This window comes from Labeo rohita, chromosome 5 (assembly GCF_022985175.1).
Source record: "Labeo rohita strain BAU-BD-2019 chromosome 5, IGBB_LRoh.1.0, whole genome shotgun sequence".
NCBI lineage: Eukaryota > Metazoa > Chordata > Actinopteri > Cypriniformes > Cyprinidae > Labeo > Labeo rohita.
Window position 1 is genome coordinate 18,742,849 of NC_066873.1, and position 19,829 is coordinate 18,762,677.

General features: G+C 34.2%; 3 protein-coding genes across 9 annotated transcripts in view; 1 reads left to right on the forward strand and 2 right to left on the reverse strand.

The window, feature by feature from the left end:
* The window catches only part of polk (polymerase (DNA directed) kappa), a 23,707-nt gene continuing 3,878 nt past the window's right edge, over positions 1–19,829 (reverse strand). The window contains exons 1-14 of one of the 2 annotated variants that reach the window (XM_051109100.1): positions 9,244–9,695; positions 8,523–8,642; positions 8,215–8,367; positions 7,999–8,130; positions 6,887–7,031; positions 6,489–6,686; positions 6,248–6,372; positions 6,010–6,176; positions 5,891–5,923; positions 5,686–5,782; positions 5,204–5,375; positions 2,568–3,659; positions 2,390–2,441; positions 1–663 (exon numbers count right to left, since the gene is read on the reverse strand). In XM_051109100.1, the coding sequence (XP_050965057.1) occupies positions 561–663; positions 2,390–2,441; positions 2,568–3,659; positions 5,204–5,375; positions 5,686–5,782; positions 5,891–5,923; positions 6,010–6,176; positions 6,248–6,372; positions 6,489–6,686; positions 6,887–7,031; positions 7,999–8,130; positions 8,215–8,367; positions 8,523–8,642; positions 9,244–9,381 (2,727 nt within the window). In that variant the 5' untranslated portion in view covers positions 9,382–9,695 and the 3' untranslated portion in view covers positions 1–560. Of the gene's footprint in view, positions 664–2,389; positions 2,442–2,567; positions 3,660–5,203; positions 5,376–5,685; positions 5,783–5,890; positions 5,924–6,009; positions 6,177–6,247; positions 6,373–6,488; positions 6,687–6,886; positions 7,032–7,998; positions 8,131–8,214; positions 8,368–8,522; positions 8,643–9,243; positions 9,696–19,829 lie in introns of those variants that run through there. The other variant, XM_051109101.1, reaches the window with a different exon arrangement.
* Positions 11,565–19,829, forward strand: part of ifngr2 (interferon gamma receptor 2) — a 17,897-nt gene continuing 9,632 nt past the window's right edge. Inside the window, exons 1-7 of one of the 4 annotated variants that reach the window (XM_051109106.1) lie at positions 11,565–11,955; positions 12,065–12,182; positions 12,408–12,565; positions 12,686–12,837; positions 12,923–13,067; positions 13,279–13,439; positions 13,853–14,899. In XM_051109106.1, coding sequence (XP_050965063.1) covers positions 11,904–11,955; positions 12,065–12,182; positions 12,408–12,565; positions 12,686–12,837; positions 12,923–13,067; positions 13,279–13,439; positions 13,853–13,861 — 795 coding nt within the window. In that variant the 5' untranslated portion in view covers positions 11,565–11,903 and the 3' untranslated portion in view covers positions 13,862–14,899. Of the gene's footprint in view, positions 11,956–12,064; positions 12,183–12,407; positions 12,566–12,685; positions 12,838–12,922; positions 13,068–13,278; positions 13,440–13,852; positions 14,900–19,829 lie in introns of those variants that run through there. The other 3 variants (XM_051109107.1, XM_051109105.1, XM_051109104.1) reach the window with 3 other exon arrangements.
* LOC127164935 (uncharacterized) overlaps positions 18,655–19,829 on the reverse strand; it is a 2,993-nt gene continuing 1,818 nt past the window's right edge. The window contains exon 6 of one of the 3 annotated variants that reach the window (XM_051109109.1): positions 18,655–19,349. The gene's annotated coding sequence lies outside the window, so the exon portion shown is untranslated. The other 2 variants (XM_051109108.1, XM_051109110.1) reach the window with 2 other exon arrangements.

Sequence of the window (19,829 nt, forward strand, 5' to 3'; positions counted from 1 at the left end):
GAGACTTTTAATATTTTTGTTCACATTAATTTAAGGTGCAATTTAGATGTGTACATGCAGAATTGTACAACTGCATCAGTTATTACACTTCTGTATATATTTATTATTTAGATTGTAAATCATACATCATGTTTTGTAAAGTGCTTTACAACGTCCATACAAAACTAAATGCTCACTTGTATTTGTGTGAAGAATAAAATTATTTAAAAATATCTGAGCCATCCTTCACTCATATATAAATGTACATTTAATGATATACATAATTACTGAAAGAGTCAGGTCCTAAAGTATAAATTTGAAGCACAATATGAAGTATTTTCACACACAAATTTCAATAAATACAAAAAAATACACCCAAACAGATTTTCAGCTTTGTGTCAGAGTATATAATCTTCCCAGAAACATCTCTTATCAACCATACAATAATCTTCAGCATGCATATTTTTTACATGTTCCATCAACATATTCCCTGAAGTGAATCCAGATTAATCCTCATGGATCATAATGTCTCTTCTTCATAAATTAAACAATATATTCATCTGTCTGGATTTGTAAAAGAATTAGACGTTCTGTCTGGGACTGCCTTTGAAGAACTTGTCGATTGTGTGTTTTGTGCTCAACACTTTGATTTTCTTCGAGGGAGGAAGAGGAGATGATCCTTGCCTGTAGTTAAAATGGAGAATAGATAAAAATCATAAGACACAAAAATAGTATACATTAGTGTTAGAGTTTAGGGCTGGTAAGATTTGTTTAATGTTCCTGAACAAAGCCTCTTAAACTAATAATGATGTAAAATAAATAATGATGTAAAAGTTTAAAATAACAGTTTTCTACTTTAATATATTTAAAAATGTCATTTATTCCTGGGATGGCAAAGCTGCATTTTTTGCATCATTACTCCAGTCTTTAGTGTCACATGATCGTTCAGAAATCATTCTAGTATGCTGATTTGCCACTCAAGAAACAGGTGTTATTATCAATATTAAAAATAGTTAATAGCTGAATAAAAGTATTAATTTCTTTAAAAGAAAAAATCTTACTGACCCCAAACTTTTAAACAGTAACATACATTCAAATGGCATTCTTTAGAGATGTAACAATATTAAAATTTCATGATACGATAATAAAATTACAATTATGAAAAAATATTGTAAATTTTGTAAATTTTAAAGTGTAATTTTTAAGGATGTAACGATATGAAAATCTCACTATATAATAATTTCTCTATAGGAAGTCCATAACACAATATTTATTGCGATAGTTTAAAAAAAAAAGTCATATGAAGACTTGAAAAAAAAACAATTTGTATATATTATAAAGTTACATTTTTAAGGATGTAATGATATCAAAATCTACAATATGATAATATCTTGGTATGAAGCCCACAATGCAATATTTATTGTGATGTTTAAAAAAAAAAAAAAAGGATAAATGAGGACTTGGAAAAAAATTATTTTCTATATTTTAGTTACATTTTTCTATCTAATGCAATTTGAAATTAAGAGCTCCAACCAATGTTTTTAACTAAGAAAACTTAAGTCACAAAAAAGTCAGTTACTAGTTACTTCTCACAAATAGTAACTGAGTTAGTAACTGAGTTACATAATTACAAAAGGAACTAATTACCAGGGAAAGTAACTACTGTTACTTTTTAAAAAAAAATTCATATACGTCAAATAACGTTAATTTATGCATGCATATTTGTCATGTTGACTGAACGTAGGACAGGTGGTTGTGCTTAAGATATTGTTTGTAATGTGGTGTTTCTATAAAAAAGGGAAATAATAAAATAATGAAAATAATACTGGTAAGATAACAAAACTACTACGAATTCTACTACTAATAACAATATAAAACGCACCAAGGATTCATGAGCTTTTGGGTTCCTGAATATTAATAACGCTGTCTGTGTCCACTCTAACTGATTTGCTGAAATAAAAACAGGGACGATAATAGGTGAGCGCCAGCCAATAAGATTGCCATTGGCGCATTAGTTCCACCTACTACCGGATAAACCAGCAGTTCTTAAAAGCTAAATTCCAAAGGAACTCCATTATTTTGACAGGAGAATACAGCGAAGAATATCATTTTCATGTAGCGTGTCAATTCTTCATGGTATATAAGACTCTCTCACTCTGTATCTTTCTTTGCGTGTGTGTGAGACAAAGTTTTTAAAATTTAAATAAATTATAGTAACGCCACATTTATTGTCAGTAACGGCGTTGTAACGGGGAAACATGACGGCAAAAAATAACGCCATTATTCCCATCACTGTTGTCATATGACCACAATGATATCGAGACAGTTTTGCTATTTCGCTACCACGATATTGCTAATAATGTTACATCCCTAGTGTTCTAACAATATTGCCTTTTACACGGCAAAATACCTTTTGCTCTTTTCTCTCACTTTAGAAACACGTCCCTGGTCCCCCAGTTGGCCTGTAAAAGACAAAACAACAAATGCATTATTATCAATTCACTTTCTTACTTGTCATGGTATGATTATTGTTACCATTCTTCATTTTGTTTTGTTTTATTGCACTGATTGATGGTTTTTGCACTGACCTTTTACGCTCTTGAGTGCTGGTGCATCTGAGTGATCCACAGGAGGATGAGATTCTTTAAACTCCAGCAAAACTTCCTGGTTGAGACACATATCCACATGTCGGTTGAAGAGAGCGAGGTCATCGGTGCTCTGTGGCTGACTGCACACGGGACACGTCAAAGACGAGCCTTTCGAGTCAGATGACATCTCTGTGACATCCTCAACATTGTGTCTCGTGGGTGATGCTTTAGAACTAGTTTCAGAATGCACCTTCTTTTTTGGAATAACAGAACGCTTTCCATTTATTTTGGTCTTGTGAGTAAAAAATGGAGTCTTGAAATCACTGCTGTCATCAGTTTCCACCAGTGTCACTGAGATGCTAGTTGACGGCTTCTCTTCATTACTGGGTGGGTCGTGGCTTGAAGATTTAAGAGTCTTGCTTTCTGAATTTGAAGCAGGCGGTTTGCTGTTAAGCTCTTCTTGTTTCTCAGTCGCATCCAAATCTGTGGGTTCATTATCCACTGCACTGCCCTTCAGACATTCATCAATATGGTTGTTAAAGGCTGTAAGGTTTACATCCTTCATTTCTATATTGCACACAGGACAGGTGAGAGACTGCAGCACCTGGGTTGTGATTTTAAACGATGGCTTTAAAACTGCAGGTTTATTTACGTAGCTTGTTGCGTCTGTCTCCGAGTTTGTATTTGACAAATTTTTTGCTGATGTTGCGTCTGATTGAGTGTTTGTTGTTGGTAGATCTGTTTGTGCTGCAGCACCTGCGTCAGCACTATTGTTCGTTGTGTCTGTACCAGCGATGACAGGCATTTGTTCCCGCTGCTGCTGAAGTCGTTTCAACTGTGCTCTTTGAAAAAACGATTGCTGCTGAGGTCCTCTAGATTTGGGTGTTTGCTCAGACACAGAAGGTGCTTTTATCTCAGTGGACTGTGGCTTTAGGAAACTGGCACCTTCACTGCTTTCTTCTGCTTTGAGCGCAGATCCAGCACACTGCGTGAAGCCGCTTGAATCAGATCCACCTTTCTGCAGGAATCCCATTATACTCCTCTGAAGAGGCTTTTTATCTTCAGCGCTGATAAAGCCGGACACTCGAACGCCTGTTGCAAAACACACATCTCTTCATTAGCATGAAAATTTTCGAAACTGAATTTCAATGCCTGAAATAAACACCTAAGGTAGTGTCAGAGTAAAAAAAAAAAAAAAAGTATATGATTGTATTGTCTCATTCTTTGTGTATGATGTCAAATCCTGCAATGATAAATCGTCTAGATTTCATATACATATAAAACAGTAATGGCAAATATTGTGTCATGATACAAAGTTATTGATAATGCTATTTTACTATTATTAGTAGTATTATAATTATATATAGTTCATAGACTTTTTTTTGTCTGAAGTTTATATATATTTTTAGAAATTATATAGATTTTTTTTTTTTTTTTTTTTTTTTTTTTTTTAATTCACATTTATTTGGCAATTAAACTGACGAAAAGTGACAGTAAAAACTTTATAGGTCTAAAATATTTCATATAAATGCAGTTCTTTTTAGCTTTCTGCCAATTAAAAAAAAATATATGACAGTTTCCATACAAATATTAATAACCGTTGATAACAGGAAATTCAAATTAGCATACTGGAATGATTTCTGAAGAATTATAAATTCTATTTCAAAACATGATAAATTACAAAACAGTTATTTTAAAATTATTATAATATTTCACAATATTACTGTTTTTACAGTACTTTTGATTAAATAAATGCATCATTGGTGATATATATATATATATATATATATATATACACACTGCCGTTCAAAAGTTTGGATTTTCAGTTTTTTAATTAAGATTTTTTATTTATTTTTATTTGATTTAATTTTTTAAGTCTCTTATGCTCATCAAGGTTGTATTTTTTATTAATCAAAATACAGAAAAAACAGTAATATTGTGAAATATTATTGCAATTTCTAATATTGGTTTTCTATTTTATAGGAAATATTTATATTATATTTCTATTTAAAAATATCATTTATTTCTCTGACACAGTGCTGAATTTTCATCAGCCAGTACTACAATCTTCAGTATCACGTGATCCTTCAGAAATCATTCTAATTTAATAAAAGCATTCATTTCTTTTTTTTTTTTTAAAAAGGAAAAAAATACTGACCCTAAACTTGTGAATAGTACTCTATATTGTAACAAAATCTGTCGAAAAATGTTTAACTTTTTAATTATCAAAAAAAATCCTGAAAAAAGTATCACAGGTCCCAAAAAATATTAAGCAGCACAACTGTTTCCAACATTAACAATAAATCAGCATATCAGAATGATTTCTGAAGGATCATGTGACACTGAAGACTGGAGAAATGATGCTGAAAATAAATTATATTTTAAAGTATATTAAAATAGAAAACTTATTTTAAACTGCAATAATATTTTACAAAATTACAGTTTTTCCTCTGTATTTTTGATCAAATAGATACAGCCTTGATAAGTATAAGAAACGTCTTTACAAATCATTACAAATCTTACTGATCTCAAACTTTTAAAGGACAGTGTATATATATTGTAGACACACAAATACTTTTAAAAACTAAATAATGATAACGACTTGAATAACACACAACACAAGGTGTAATATATACCCATGAGTCTCAGCTTTAGTGGCTGAGGACTGACACTGTCAATCTCAGCTTTGAGAAGGTCCTTAGCAGCAGCAAAGATCTCCTCCTCAGTGCAGACAGCATACTGCAGTGTGAACGCTTTGGTCTTCACTTCAAATTTGACATTCTTCAGCTTCAAAGTAACAGTTTTACCCTATAGTACAAACACAAATACATTCCATCTTATGAATGTGAGGCCAATGCATGTTTACATTTATACCAGTCATTCAGGGTGTTTATAATGTTTAAAACATCCAGCAAGTGAAACAATTGAGAACAATCTTTAAAACAAAGGTCTGCAAAAGCAACTCTAGTACATAGTAATGATGTTGATGTTCACATCACAGATTCAATTAAAAGAACAACAAAAGATAAACAGTTCAGAGTGAACAGTTTTCGCTGGCTATTTCCAACACTCAGTATAATAATGGATAATAGCTACTTTTGCTCTAAAACCCAGGTACCTTGAGGCCTTCCCGCTGTAGGTCCTGTGCTAGGTCATGACAGAGATCCCTGCACAGGGAATACTGCTCCTCTGCATCGCTCATCTCTCCAAACGTCCTAAAAGAAACAGTGAACAGGAATAACGGAAATAAAATGAGGGAAGGAGGAAACAGAAATTAAATGCTTGGATCTAAAACGTGTTGAAGACTGGAAAAAACTGATTACCTCTCAGTGCTCATGCTTTTTCTTTCTGAATCCCTGAAACAAAAGACCAGTTTTCCTATTAAGTATTAGAATACATTTTTTATTCTATATCGCACACTGTAACACTAAAAAAAGCACACCTCTCGATACATGTGGAGCCCAAACCCAAAGATATGTGAAGGAAATGATGCCAGGAGGTTCCTGAAAAAAGCAGGGATAATAGTGCCATCTGCTGGCCCAGCTGTGCACAATTGACAATTCCCAAAGCGGCCAGCATCTTCTCAGTAACCTTTCCAACACCAGACACCTGGAATTTATAAACACTACTATTAGGCCACGTTAATGAGCTATAGTAAGGTATAAAAGAGTCAGGCAGACCTTTCTAACAGGAAGTTCCTTCATAAACTCCATCACAACTTGTCTCTCAGGAGGAATTCGGTACTGGCCATTGGGCTTGTTCTTATCACTGCATACTTTTGCAAGCATCATGTTTGGGGCAATGCCTATAAAAGAGATCAAGCTAAGAAAAAATACTCTATATTTCTTATATGAAGTGTGAATATTTGAAAATGTTCATGTTTTAAGGTTAAAAATGTATGAAAGTTCTCCCCTCTCTCACCCGCACTGGCAGTAAGAGATGTTTTCTGCTCAATGCGGAAGCGCATTTCCCTTACAGCCTCCTCTGCACTCGTCCCAAACACTTCTGATTTCCTATCAGGCCCTGACAGAGAGGGTGAAGAGCTGGGACTGTCCTCAAACAGCACTGGAGACAGTCCATCTTTCTCTGGTTCAGCTGCAGACCTCTCTGCATTATTTCCTTCTCATCAGAATAAAGAAACATGGATCACTCCGACATAGTCACTCATAATAAAAGTCTTTCATCGTCAAAGCTCTCACAAAGTAAAACTTGGACTTAGTCCACAAGAGCAGGGCTTGTCAATCTTCTAGCTGCCATGGATCACCTGAGCTAACCAGGTTAAAAACCCCTACACTAAACAACAGACTACAGTAACGCACCTGTCTTGGCATCACAGGTGTAATATGTTCGCATGGTCTCCGGCCAGTGCTTCCGCTGCTCCAGGTGCTCAGTGATATCCAGATAAGCCTCGTCCAGACTCATAGGCATGAAATGAGGGTCATATTCTGAAAATATCTCCCGTACCTTCAAGACAAAGTCAGGCATTAAAGGAGAAGTCCACTTCCAGAACAAAAATTTACAGATAATGTACTCACCCCCTGGTCATCCAAGATGTTCATGACTTTCTTTCCTCAGTCATAAAGAAAATATGTTTTTGAGGAAAACATTTCAGGATTTCTCTCCATTTTGTAGACTTCTATGGCGCCTGCAAGTTTGAACTTCCAAAATGTAGGTTAAATGCAGCTTTACCGGGCTCTACATGATCCCAGCCAAGGAAGAAGGGTCTTATCTAGCATAACGATCGGTTATTTTCTAGAAAAAAATCGACAGTTTATATACTTTTTAACCTCGAATGCTTTTCTTTTCTAGGTCTGTGTGTACTCTGTGCGTTCCGGTTTAAGACCATTAGGGTATGTCGAAAAACTCCTATCTCATTTCCTCCTCCAACTTCAAAATCGTCCTACATTGCTACAGAAGTACCACCACAGTGTTTACAAAGTGAACATGCACAGAAGATCAACGCCCTTTACAAAACAGGGAAAAACAGCGATGAGGATGATTTTGAAGTTGGAGGAGAAAATGAGATGGGAGTTTTTCAACATACCCTGTCTTGAATCAGAACACATAAGAGTTCACGCAGACCTAGGCAAGATGAGCATGTGAGATTAAAAGGTACATAAATTATAATTTTTTTTAGAAAATGACTTATGGTTTCGCTAGATAAGACCCTAAGTTTCCCTTGAAGCTGCACTGAAACTGCATTTTGGAAGTTCAAAATCGCAAGCGCCATATAAGTCGACTAAATGGAGAGAAATCCTGAAATGTTTTCCTCAAAAAACATATTTTCTTTACGACTGAGGAAAGACATGAACATCTTGGATGACAAGAGGGTGAGCACATTATCTGTACATTTTTGTTCTGGAAGTGACCTCCTTTAACAAACAACAGCAGCTATGAATATTGAATAAGGTAAGACTAAGATACAACATACCTGGGCACTCACTGCTCTGTATTTGTCAAAATTAGTCGGCACAATGACAAGATTCGGACAGAGCTTCTTAGCAATGAACCCTGGCATGGCAGCACGGACACCAAACCTCCTAGCATGGTAATTGGAGGTTGACTGAAAATGATAATGAGTTAAAATGCCAGCATTGTAGATATGCATTAAAGTTCTGCTAGGTTTATTTTAAAAAAAATTTTTTACCAGCATGCTTGTGGATCCCACTGCCATCGGTTTGTCCTTCAGCTCTGGGCAGTCTCTCATTTCAACGGCAGCGTAGAACGCGTCCATGTCTACGTGAACTATTAGACGACTCAGCTCTCGACTCCTCTCCAGTTCACACGTCAGTTTGTCCACCTATGGTATGAAAACTCTTAAATAATAATTCTAACTGAACAGCTGATAAAAGGGGGTCTAAAACTAATGCATTTCACTGTATATATTACGTAAAGCTCACAAATAAAACTGAACCCAATTATAACATTTATGACAATCATTACAGAGTTAATTACCTCTGCTTGTGCTTGCTTCATCTGTTCTTCAGTGATTTTTGCTTTTTGCTCCATCATCTTTTCAATGCGTTGATTCACCTGCTGCTCCTTCTTCAGTTCATTCTCATAAAATCTAGATCCCTGTCATGCAAAATTAAGTTTTTTTTCTACTGTACAACGAGTAATTGTCATTAAGCAATTTCTTGCGATGTACCTTGCTATACGAATGTAAACAACATTTTTAATTTTATGAGTACACAAAATTTTTCAACATCATATTAACTAAAAGTTACAAAATAAATAAAAATAAACAGATTTAAATAAATAACTGAGTTTAAAATGAACACGTAAATAAATAAAAATATAATATATTAGATTAAGATATTTTACATAAAAGTTTTACATTTAGTCCACAAGACAAAAAAAGCTGAAATTATTAAAATGTTTGGGAACCTACCTTAATACTGTGTGGTTACCTGGATGATCTCATAATAATTTCAGCTATTTTTTTCTTATAGTTTTATTTTTCTTATAGTTTCTCACATATAGTCTTGTGGACTATCGTTCATGTAAAATATCTTACTCAGGACAGTACTAAATAAAAAATAACATGCATTTTGTATGATCTCTCTTATTTTGTTAGAATTATTCACATTTTCACAGATTCTGCAAGGCGTTCCAAAACTTTCGCATGCCGCTGTATAACACTGTATACCGTAAGTAAATAAATAGTTATGCAAACCTTGGAGGTTTCCAGAATGATTTTGTTGATCTTGTCTCTGTCCAGTCCCTCCATGCCAGCTTTGTTATCATTGAGAGCGATCCTGGAGAGAAGATCAGCTCCAGAGCTGCTGCTCGCAGCACCCTGATGATTTTCCATCTTCTGTATACTTTCACTTTCACCCAATTTACTTTAGCTGGTTTGATTCTTCTTTATCGATGGAGCCAGAATAAAACCTGCGACCCAGTAATCGACTGTCATGAAGGCTAAACGTCTGATGATATTCTGACAGCAGGCAAAATGATGTTTTGACTTTTTCCCTCTCAATGTTAAAGAATAAACAGATATCACTATTTAAGAATTTGGTATGAATTAAGTTACTTGGCTGTCTCATAAATATAAAGTTAAAACACATACACAAGACAAGAATGTACAACGTAAACTAAACAAAACACGAGAATAACATAAACACCACCGACCCCGAGCCATTTGAACGTCTTGTTCTTGAAGAGGAACATATCCGGCTTGAACATCTATATCGCCACCTGCTGTACTGGAATATGAGGTTGTATGTTTTTTTTGTTTTCAAACTGGAATTTAGTTAACATAATACCAGGATCACAAGCACATCACTGAATTTTTAAAACATGGAGTAGTTGTCACAAAGTCTAAATTTTAAACTACTAAAATGCTTTCTGACAAGAATCATGATGGTTGTCTAGCTACATAATGATAGTTGTTATGACATGTTTGTGTTTTAAATATTATAAATGTATAAAACATTTTAGTTACAATAGCTATTATTACAACGGCTTTATATTTTGTCTGTTTCATTAATATTTCAGAATTGGTGTTTAAATATAACTAAAAATACTAATACTCAATATTTATTTTCTGGTCGACTCTATGATAGGATGTCTATACAAAAACTGAATAATAATAATTAAAAAACTTCAGTACAACCTTCAACTTTGACAAGTAGTACCTATATTAAAAGAAGAGTTTTTAACGCCGTTATAGAGTGCACCGTTTTGGTCAGAAAATGTACTAAATAATTGGTTTTATTAATTAAACACCACAAAAAGGTCAACAGTTGTTACATCTATAACTTCATATCCATAACTACCCACAGTGATGTAAGATTAATTTGATTCATTTTGTACTTTATTTAATGCAGTGTTTGGATTTGATGCATGTGCTGACAACTGGAAAAACTTGATCACATTTGCTCTTATTGCTCTTGCTTTTCCTTCTTAAGTCTGTGAAATATGACCAGTTTTTCCATGAAATAAAAAATAACATTCTTATTTTAAATTAAACAAACTAGTCTCTATGTAAGCTTTTTCTTATTATTTAATTAAATACATTTTAATGTATTTCAATTAATTATTTTTAGTTTTATGACTGATTTAGATTTTTTTTTTTTTTAGTTTATTGGGTATTATTACTTTTATTATTATTATTATTATTGTTTTGTTTTAGGAGGTTGTATGATTTTTGTTAAATTGGAAATAATTTAACTTAATACGAGGATCACTTAATATTTAAAACACGGAGAAGCTGTCACAAGGTCTATATCTTGCTAAAATGCTTATAATCATGATGGTTGTCTACATAATGATGCTTTCTATTACGTGTTTTAAATATTTTTATAAATAAATAAATAATAAATCAATAAATTAAATAATACATTTTTAAATATTAGACCATTTCGCTAGATGTAAACAACACTGGTCCAGAAGCACTTCCTGTTTTTTTTGTTTTTTACTTATTTTTTTATTTCACATATACAAATACATCTTAAAGGTGCTAATGTAACATTTTCATCCAGTCAAATGTTACGTTGGTTGTATTTTTTTGTAATGTTTGTGTAAAGTTAAAAAAAAAGAAACAGGAAGTGTATCGGGACCAGTATGTTTACATCTGACGAAATGTATAAAACGTTTACAATAGCTATGGTTGTATATCTTTGTCTGTTTTATGAATTGTATGTTTTAAAATTGTTTAATTGTTCAAATATAACTAAAAACACTGATTTTTTGGTCGACTCTATGATAGGATATTATACAAAAACACTTTACTTTATACAAAAACTCCCTCTCTTTCTATATATACACCTTCAGAATAAACCTTTAACATTCAGTGACAAGTCGTTCCTATATTAAAATTAAAATTAGCTTTAACGCCGTTACAGAGTGCACCGCAGTGGTCAGAAAATATAACTAAATAACTGGTATTATCAGTGTATGTAACACGTGATTTTAGTTTCGCTTTTGGCCAGTGCCGAGAAATGATTGCTGTCTCGCGAGAGTTCATTTAGACAGTTCATTTATTGGGAGTAATTTCCAAACCGGGGTTTTGCTCACTTGCCTTGAAGGGCATTTCTAATAGAGGACGCCATTTGTTGTGTATTTGAGTCCAAAATCGTAACCTTAACTCCAACCGTAGTAGCAGCAACGGTGACTCGCGCGATATTTTGCGACGGTGAGGACTTCCCTTCCAGACAACGAGTGGGCGGAATGTGAGAGACGGAAAAGGAACTGTTATCGTCGACCGACTGTAATATAGCTTACTTTGTTTGTCGTAAGAGGAACTGGCCTGTTTCTTCGAGCCAGCTATAATGGAGATTTTACGAAACGCACATATTTCACGGTGGAAGATATGAATTAAACATCGTCGAAATGGTCCGCCACATTTGTGTAGGGGCGGTTTTGATGCTGTTATTTGACATAGGTAAGGACACAAAAGACATGATGTGTGGGACTGCGGTAACTGATATTTAAAAGACCGTATGATTACTTTAATATCCATAACAGAATACTGTTTATCTGTTTTATTTCAGAGGGGACATTCTGCTTAAATCCACCACAGGATGTCAAAATTGTCAGATCAAATCTGCAGTGGAAGAGTCCTCCCAATGCTGGCAGTGTGCTGTATTCACTGCAGTATAAACTTGGCTCGTAAGCATGTTGTGTTAAAGGGATAGTTCAACTAAATGATAGTAATAATTCTCTCATCATTTGCTTACCCTCATTATGATGTTCTTTCTAACACGTTTACTTTCATTGGCACTTTTTGTCAATGGTGAATGAAGCCGTCATATAACATCTCATCAAAACCTCACATTAGGTTTTGCTTGGCCTTATCTTAAACTAACTTCTTCTCTACTGTTATTTTATTTTTAGCAAATCAGATGAATGGTACAATGTGACAAGTCATAATAGGATAGATTTAAAATTTTATATCACGCCTGAGTTCTATGGAGCAATATTTCGAGTACGTGCAGAGAAAGGAGGCAATGTGTCTGAATGGCAGGATTCAAAAAAAGTTGAGTGTGTAAATGGTAAGAAGTGTTTTATATGGTTGTACCTTCCAAATGTATGTTTATCACCTCTAATATGTATCAAACTCGTGTGCACCTATTCACCTTCTTAAATATTTCTTTGTTAATCCTGTTTTACAGTTAACTCTTGTGTTCCTGTGGTGAAACCATTTGTAAAACCTGAAACGGTTTGTCTGACTTTGTCACATATGGACGAGAGCTTAAAATATGAATACGGAGACCATATTGAATTTGATGTATCATTCTGGAAAATGGATAATGCAGGATCGAAGGTCTCTTGCCTCCTTCAACTTGTTCATTCACTATATTTCACTAAGAGGACTATTGTAAAGCTGACAAGCGTTTTTGATCCCACAGGAACATTTTATTACAAAGAGCAAGAACGAATGTTTTCCTAAACTGGAATCAGGGCAAAACTACTGTTTCCAGGTTCAGTATTTGCTCTATGAAAATCCTCATGGAAATGTTAGCAACCAAACTTGTGTATTCACCCCGGAATCACGTGAGTCTTAATCACTTATTTATTACAAACTGCAACGTTTTGATTCATATTGTTTGTGATTAAACCCAATCAGAAATTGGTTCGCTTTTAAAGCAGAAACTGAAATTAATTGCATGCTGGAATAAATCATGTATTTTGCTGACATGTTTTAATTTGCTTAACTGACAATTCATAATGCCTCCCGTTCTTTCATTCCTTCCTTCTAATGTAGCTGAAATGATAAAGAGGAGGGCTTTGCTCTTTAGTATATTAACCACACTTCTCGTTACGGCTATGTGTGGAGTGTGCATTTTTCTGCTTTTTAAACACCACAAAAAGATCAAAAAGTTTTTACAGCCACTCCCCCTGGAAATTCCTCGCCACTATCAAGAGGTACACATCTATATTTCATAATTATCACTTCACTGAGATAAAGTAAAGTAACTGAAGAGAACCTCTGTTAATATGGCCGAATATTTTATTACCCTCTCTTAAAGACCATGCATCAGTTACAATCATATGTGAAAATGAGAAAGGAAGTCCACAAGTCCACAAGACAAAAAAAGCTGAAATTATTAAAATAACCCCTTTCAAAAGTTTGGGAACCCTTTAATACTGTGTGGTTACCTGGATGATCTCATAATAATTTCAGCTATTTTTTTCTTATAGTTTTATTTTTCTTATTGTTTCTAACATATAGTCTTGTGGACTATCTTTCATGTAAAATATCTTACTCAGGACAGTACTAAATAAAAAATAACATGCATTTTGTATGATCTCTCTTTGTATGATTTTGTTTACTTTAGCTGGTTTGATTCTTCTTTATCGATGGAGCCAGAATAAAACCTGCGACCCAGTAATCGACTGTCATGAAGGCTAAACGTCTGATGATATTCTGACAGCAGGCAAAATGATGTTTTGACTTTTTCCCTCTCAATGTTAAAGAATAAACAGATATCACTATTTAAGAATTTGGTATGAATTAAGTTACTTGGCTGTCTCATAAATATAAAGTTAAAACACATACACAAGACAAGAATGTACAACGTAAACTAAACAAAACACCAGAATAACATAAACACCACCGACCCCGAGCCCGAACATCTTGTTCTTGAAGAGGAACATATCCGGCTTGAACATCTGTATCGCCACCTGCTGTACTGGAATATGAGATTGTATGGTTTTTGTTTTCAAGATGGAATTTAGTTAACATAATACCAGGATCACAAGCACATCACTGAATTTTTAAAACATGGAGTAGTTGTCACAAAGTCTAAATTTTAAACTACTAAAATGCTTTCAGACAAGAATCATGATGGTTGTCTAGCTACATAATGATAGTTGTTATGACATGTTTGTGTTTTAAATATTTTAAATGTATAAAACATTTTAGTTATAATAGTTATTAATTACAATGGTTTTATATTTTTGTCTGTTTCATTAATGTTTCAAAATTGGTATTGTTTAAATATAACTAAAAATACTAATATACAATATTTATTTTGTGGTCGACTCTATGATAGGATGTCTATACAAAAACTGAATAATAATAATAATTAAAAAACCTTCAGTACAACCTTCAACTTTGACAAGTAGTTCCTATATTAAAAGAAATTAGTTTTTAACGCTGTTATAGAGTGCACCGTTTTGGTCAGAAAATGTACTAAATAATTGATTTTATTAATTAAACACCACAAAAAGGTCAAACAGTTGTTACATCTATAACTTCATATCCATAACTACCCACAGTGATGTAAGATTAATTTGATTCATTTTGTACTTTATTTAATGCAATGTTTGGATTTGATGCATGTGCTGACAACTGGAAAAACTTGATCACATTTGCTCTTATTGCTCTTGCTTTTCCTTCTTAAGTCTGTGAAATATGATCAGTTTTTCCATGAAATAAAAAATAACATTCTTATTTTAAATTAAACAAACTAGTCTCTATGTAAGCTTTTTCTTATTATTTAATTAAATACATTTTAATGTATTTCAATTAATTATTTTAGTTTTATGACTGATTTAGATTTTTTTTTAGTTTATTGGGTATTATTACTTTTATTATTATTATTATTATTGTTTTGTTGTAGGAGGTTGTATGATTTTTGTTAAGTTGGAAATAATTTAACTTAATACGAGGATCACAAGCACATCACTTAATTTTTAAAACACGGAGAAGCTGTCACAAGGTCTATATCTTGCTAAAATGCTTATAATCATGATGGTTGTCTACATGATGATGCTTTCTATGACGTGTTTTAAATATTATAGACCAATAATAATAATAATTTAAATATTTATATATATATATATTTTTTTTTTTATTTCACATATACAAATACATCTTAAAGGTGCTAATGTAACATTTTCATCCAGTCAAATGTTATGTTGGTTGTATTTTTTTGTGATGTTTGTGTAAAGTTAAAAAAAAAAAAGAAACAGGAAGTGTATCGGGACCAGTATGTTTACATCTGACGAAATGAATAAAACGTTTACAATAGCTATGGTTGTATATCTTTGTCTGTTTTATGAATTGTGTGTTTTAAAATTGTTTTATTGTTCAAATATAACTAAAAACACTGATTTTGTGGTCGACTCTATGATAGGATATTATACAAAAACACTTTACTTCATACAAAAACTCCCTCTCTTTCTATATATACACCTTCAGAATAAACCTTTAACATTCAGTGACAAGTCGTTCCTATATTAAAATTAAAATTAGTTTTAACGCCGTTACAGAGTGCACCGCAGTGGTCAGAAAATGTAACTAAATAACTGGTATTATCAGTGTACACTGTAAAAAAAAATCCGTAAAATGTACGGTAAAAAACCGACAGCTGTGGTTACCAGAGTTTTACTGTAAAAGTTACGGTAGCAACGTTTAACATTTTACGGTTTTCACTTTAATTTACAGGTAAATACTGTAATTTCATTAACTGATATAATGTTAATTTACCAACTCATTGAAGTACTAAAATCTGTTTTGTACCTTTGTAATACACTGATAACCACCAAAAGCAGGTGGTGATGAGAAAGTCGCATGATGAACAAAAGCTCATTGCAAACATCTTTTAAATATTAACATATATAGAAGATGCACAGTGTCATTCACACAATCACTAAACACCATCATGGTAACACACATGAAACTGAAATAATGCAATAAACATTAATTAAACAACATCAGATGTAACATACAACCCTATTGTATAAAACTAAGTAAAAACTAAGAAGAAAGAGTTATTTCAACAAAAAAACCATCAAATAAAAAAAAAATGTAATACAGGGAATTCTGGGAATGTCAATTTATGGTTATTCACTGTAAATTTTACAGTCTTTTACTGTTAACCATTTAACATGTTAGACCGTTTAACATGTTTACTGTAGCATTTTTACAGTTTTTTACTGTTAAATTCACCGGCATTTTTTACAGTGTATGTAACACGTGATTTTAGTTTCGCTTTTGGCTAGTGGCCATTGAGAAACGGCTCAGGTGAGCGCTGGCGAGGGGTTTCTCTCGGGGAGAGCGTTTCACGCTGTTCACGCTGTCAGGGTGTTTCACGCAATACGGTCAGTTCAAGCTTCGCCTGGTTGCTTGGTTACCGAGCGTGATGAGCTTGAGGTTCTCTGAAAGTCGAAGTTGCGGGGCGCAAGGACTTTGAAAGTTTCACGAAGCTTTAGCTGGTTCTGTAGAGTTATGGGTGGCACAATCGCGTCCCACTGCGCAATGTGACGTCGTAGTGACGTCTTTTCCATGTCATTTTTGGACGTCCAATTTCCATCCATTGATGGGGTTGTTTTGTAACGCCAGACGACGTCTTTTTTCGACGTCTACCGCACGTCTAATGTTGACGTCGGTGGGACCTCCATGTAAGGGCTATTTATAGTCCAAAAGTGGTCGTTTGTGGACATCTTTTCAACATAAAATTTTGACTTAACACGTCATTTTTATACAACTTCTATGTAGTCCTATGTTTCAAGTGGGTGGATGACATGTTTTCTGTATCATGTATTCATTTTCCTGTACCTTTGTTTGGCTCAGCAGTTTGAACTGGAAATGCATTACACCTTTGTATGCTTATCACCTGCTGTTTACAATAAAACGTATAATGTTAATTTCATGAACGATTAAAGTGACTAAGAGACGGTAACATCAACCAACCTTGCATTATCTGTAAACCCCGTAGCTAGCACAAGTAACAAGCTAATGTAAGACGAAAAAATGCGTGCTGTGACCCTTGACCATTCGCAGCTTTATTGTAAGACAATAACGCCAAAGACTATACGTACACATGGCCATTGAAATAAATGCTGGCCGAACTTAGCTTCAATTTCTAGGAAACGGGTTCACCAGTGATCTGCAGACCTGTGCCGTCCAGAACACTACGGCTCTGACTCGCGCCAAGCCGCCAAATGCCTCGTCTTGCCTCGGCCAATCAGAGTGGCGTTTATGATGATGTGCTCGTTTCAGCCAATCAGAGTGATGCTGACTGGTTTTTGCCTGGTTGAAATCCTCCTTGATCAAAGAACTTATATTGTTGCCTAGCTTGATAGAGAGCTGTCTGTCCTTGACTTTTTTGCAGCTGTTGGTTCTTTTTAAGATAGGAATAAGGTGGATAGGCTAGGCTACCATGATTTTTTTTTAATATAAAATATATAAATTCATATAAATATAAATATAATTTATATATATATATATATATATATATATATATATATATATATATATAATACAATATAAAATAAAATAAATAAATAACTTGATTATAGGCTACTTTAAATAAAATAAAAACTGTTAAAGGAAAACAGGAAAATGTAAAAAAACAAACAAAAAAAAAAAAAACATATGGGCTACCAAATAAATAAATAGTAATACAGATAATAAATCTTGTTTGTTTATAAATAATCTGTATTCATATATATAATCATGTTGATAGGCTCTATTTTGTAAAACACATTTACTGCAACTGCCATAGACGTCCAAATGACGTCCAAAAAAACCCAGATCAAATGTTGAACGTCAAAATGACGTCCAAGTTGGGTAATGGATAGACGTCCAAATAGTGGACCTAGTTTGGACGTCGAATAGATGTCCATAATTGGTCATGGACCGACGGACCCAATATAGACATGATCTGCACGTCTATCTGACGTCCAATGTTTAGTGGGGTAGTTGGTCGAGCCGGGAACGCCGGTGAGATCGCACTCAGACGAAAGGCGAAAGGCACCGTGTTGTGCTGGACATTTGAATTTAACCGGGCCGACGAAGTCCGTCCCATGAAGTTGCGTTCCAATCATTTGGGTTGCAAGGCGGGGCTCCGCCCATACCGTTGATCATTTGTGCATATTTTAGCATAATGTCTTTCTGTCACATGGAGGCAACTTTCCTGCAAGAGTTTGTTGGTCTCTTCAATAAGTGTTGAAATGCGAACCTTGTACATAATATCAACCTTTCATTCACGTCGACATCTTGGAAATAAAATGAGCTTTCATTTAATACCAAACATCGGGCATCTTGCATACACACTAATAACTTTGTCTACCTAACTGGTTATACACACACTGGTTAGCTGCGTAGTTTACAATAAACACACCAAGCATGTAAGAGACATAGACAACATGTAATTATGGGTTATTTGCGCTACTAGTAGTAGAGATAAATGATTGTCTTTAGGATCGTGGGTATAGGTTCGTGTATTCTTTGTTGGAGGGAAAGAACGTTTGCCGTATCTGAGAGGGGAAGAAAGGAATGCTGGAATGTCACGTTGTAGTGACCCGCGTACCCTGCGGGTGGGACGTGTCAATGTAAATCTGTCTTTCATGTTTGTCCGATTGCCAATTTATGCGTTGTTGGTCAGCAGTTGCCCCAGCCATCTGTTTTGAGATGGCCTCAGAAGAGAGGGGGAGATTCCTCTTATCACTATTTTATCGTTCCTTTGGTACTCGTGATGGGTCTGGCTGATCGCTCTCTCTTCCTGTGTCTCTTCCTATATCAGCAGAACATGGTTAATGGAGTACCATTAACCATGTGGTTTGCACTGGGGTGTTTTGTCCCCTGGGGAGATAAGGCAGGATTGATCCAGACAAGGAGGTGTTATTGTAGGGATCAGAAGATTCTAATACTCTCTTGAGAGTTTGCAGGGATGGCTGTAAATGAAGTTTATTATTCATGCTGGTTGGGGGGGGCAGCTTTGGATTCTCCTGGAATGTCGTGATGCTGTTTCTCCTTTGGCGACTTGTTCGATAGAGGCCTTACAATACAGTGGCATGCAAAAGTTTTGGAACGCCTTGCAGAATCTGTGAAAATGTGAATAATTCTAACAAAATAAGAGAGATCATACAAAATGCATGTTATTTTTTATTTAGTACTGTCCCGAGTAAGATATTTTACATGAAAGATAGTCCACAAGACTATATGTTAGAAACAATAAGAAAAATAAAACTATAAGAAAAAAATAGCTGAAATTATTATGAGATCATCCAGGTAACCACACAGTATTAAAGGGTTCCCAAACTTTTAAAAAGGGGTTATTTTAATAATTTCAGCTTTTTTTGTCTTGTGGACTTGTGGACTTCCTTTCTCATTTTTACATATGATTGTAACTGATGAATGGTCTTTAAGAGAGGGTAATAAAATATTCGGCCATATTAACAAAGGTTCTCCTCAGTTACTTTACTTTATCTACTAAAGAGCAAAGCACGCCTCTTTATCATTTCAGCTACATGAGAAGGAAAGAATGAAAGAACGGGAGGCATTATGAATTGTTAGTTAAGCAA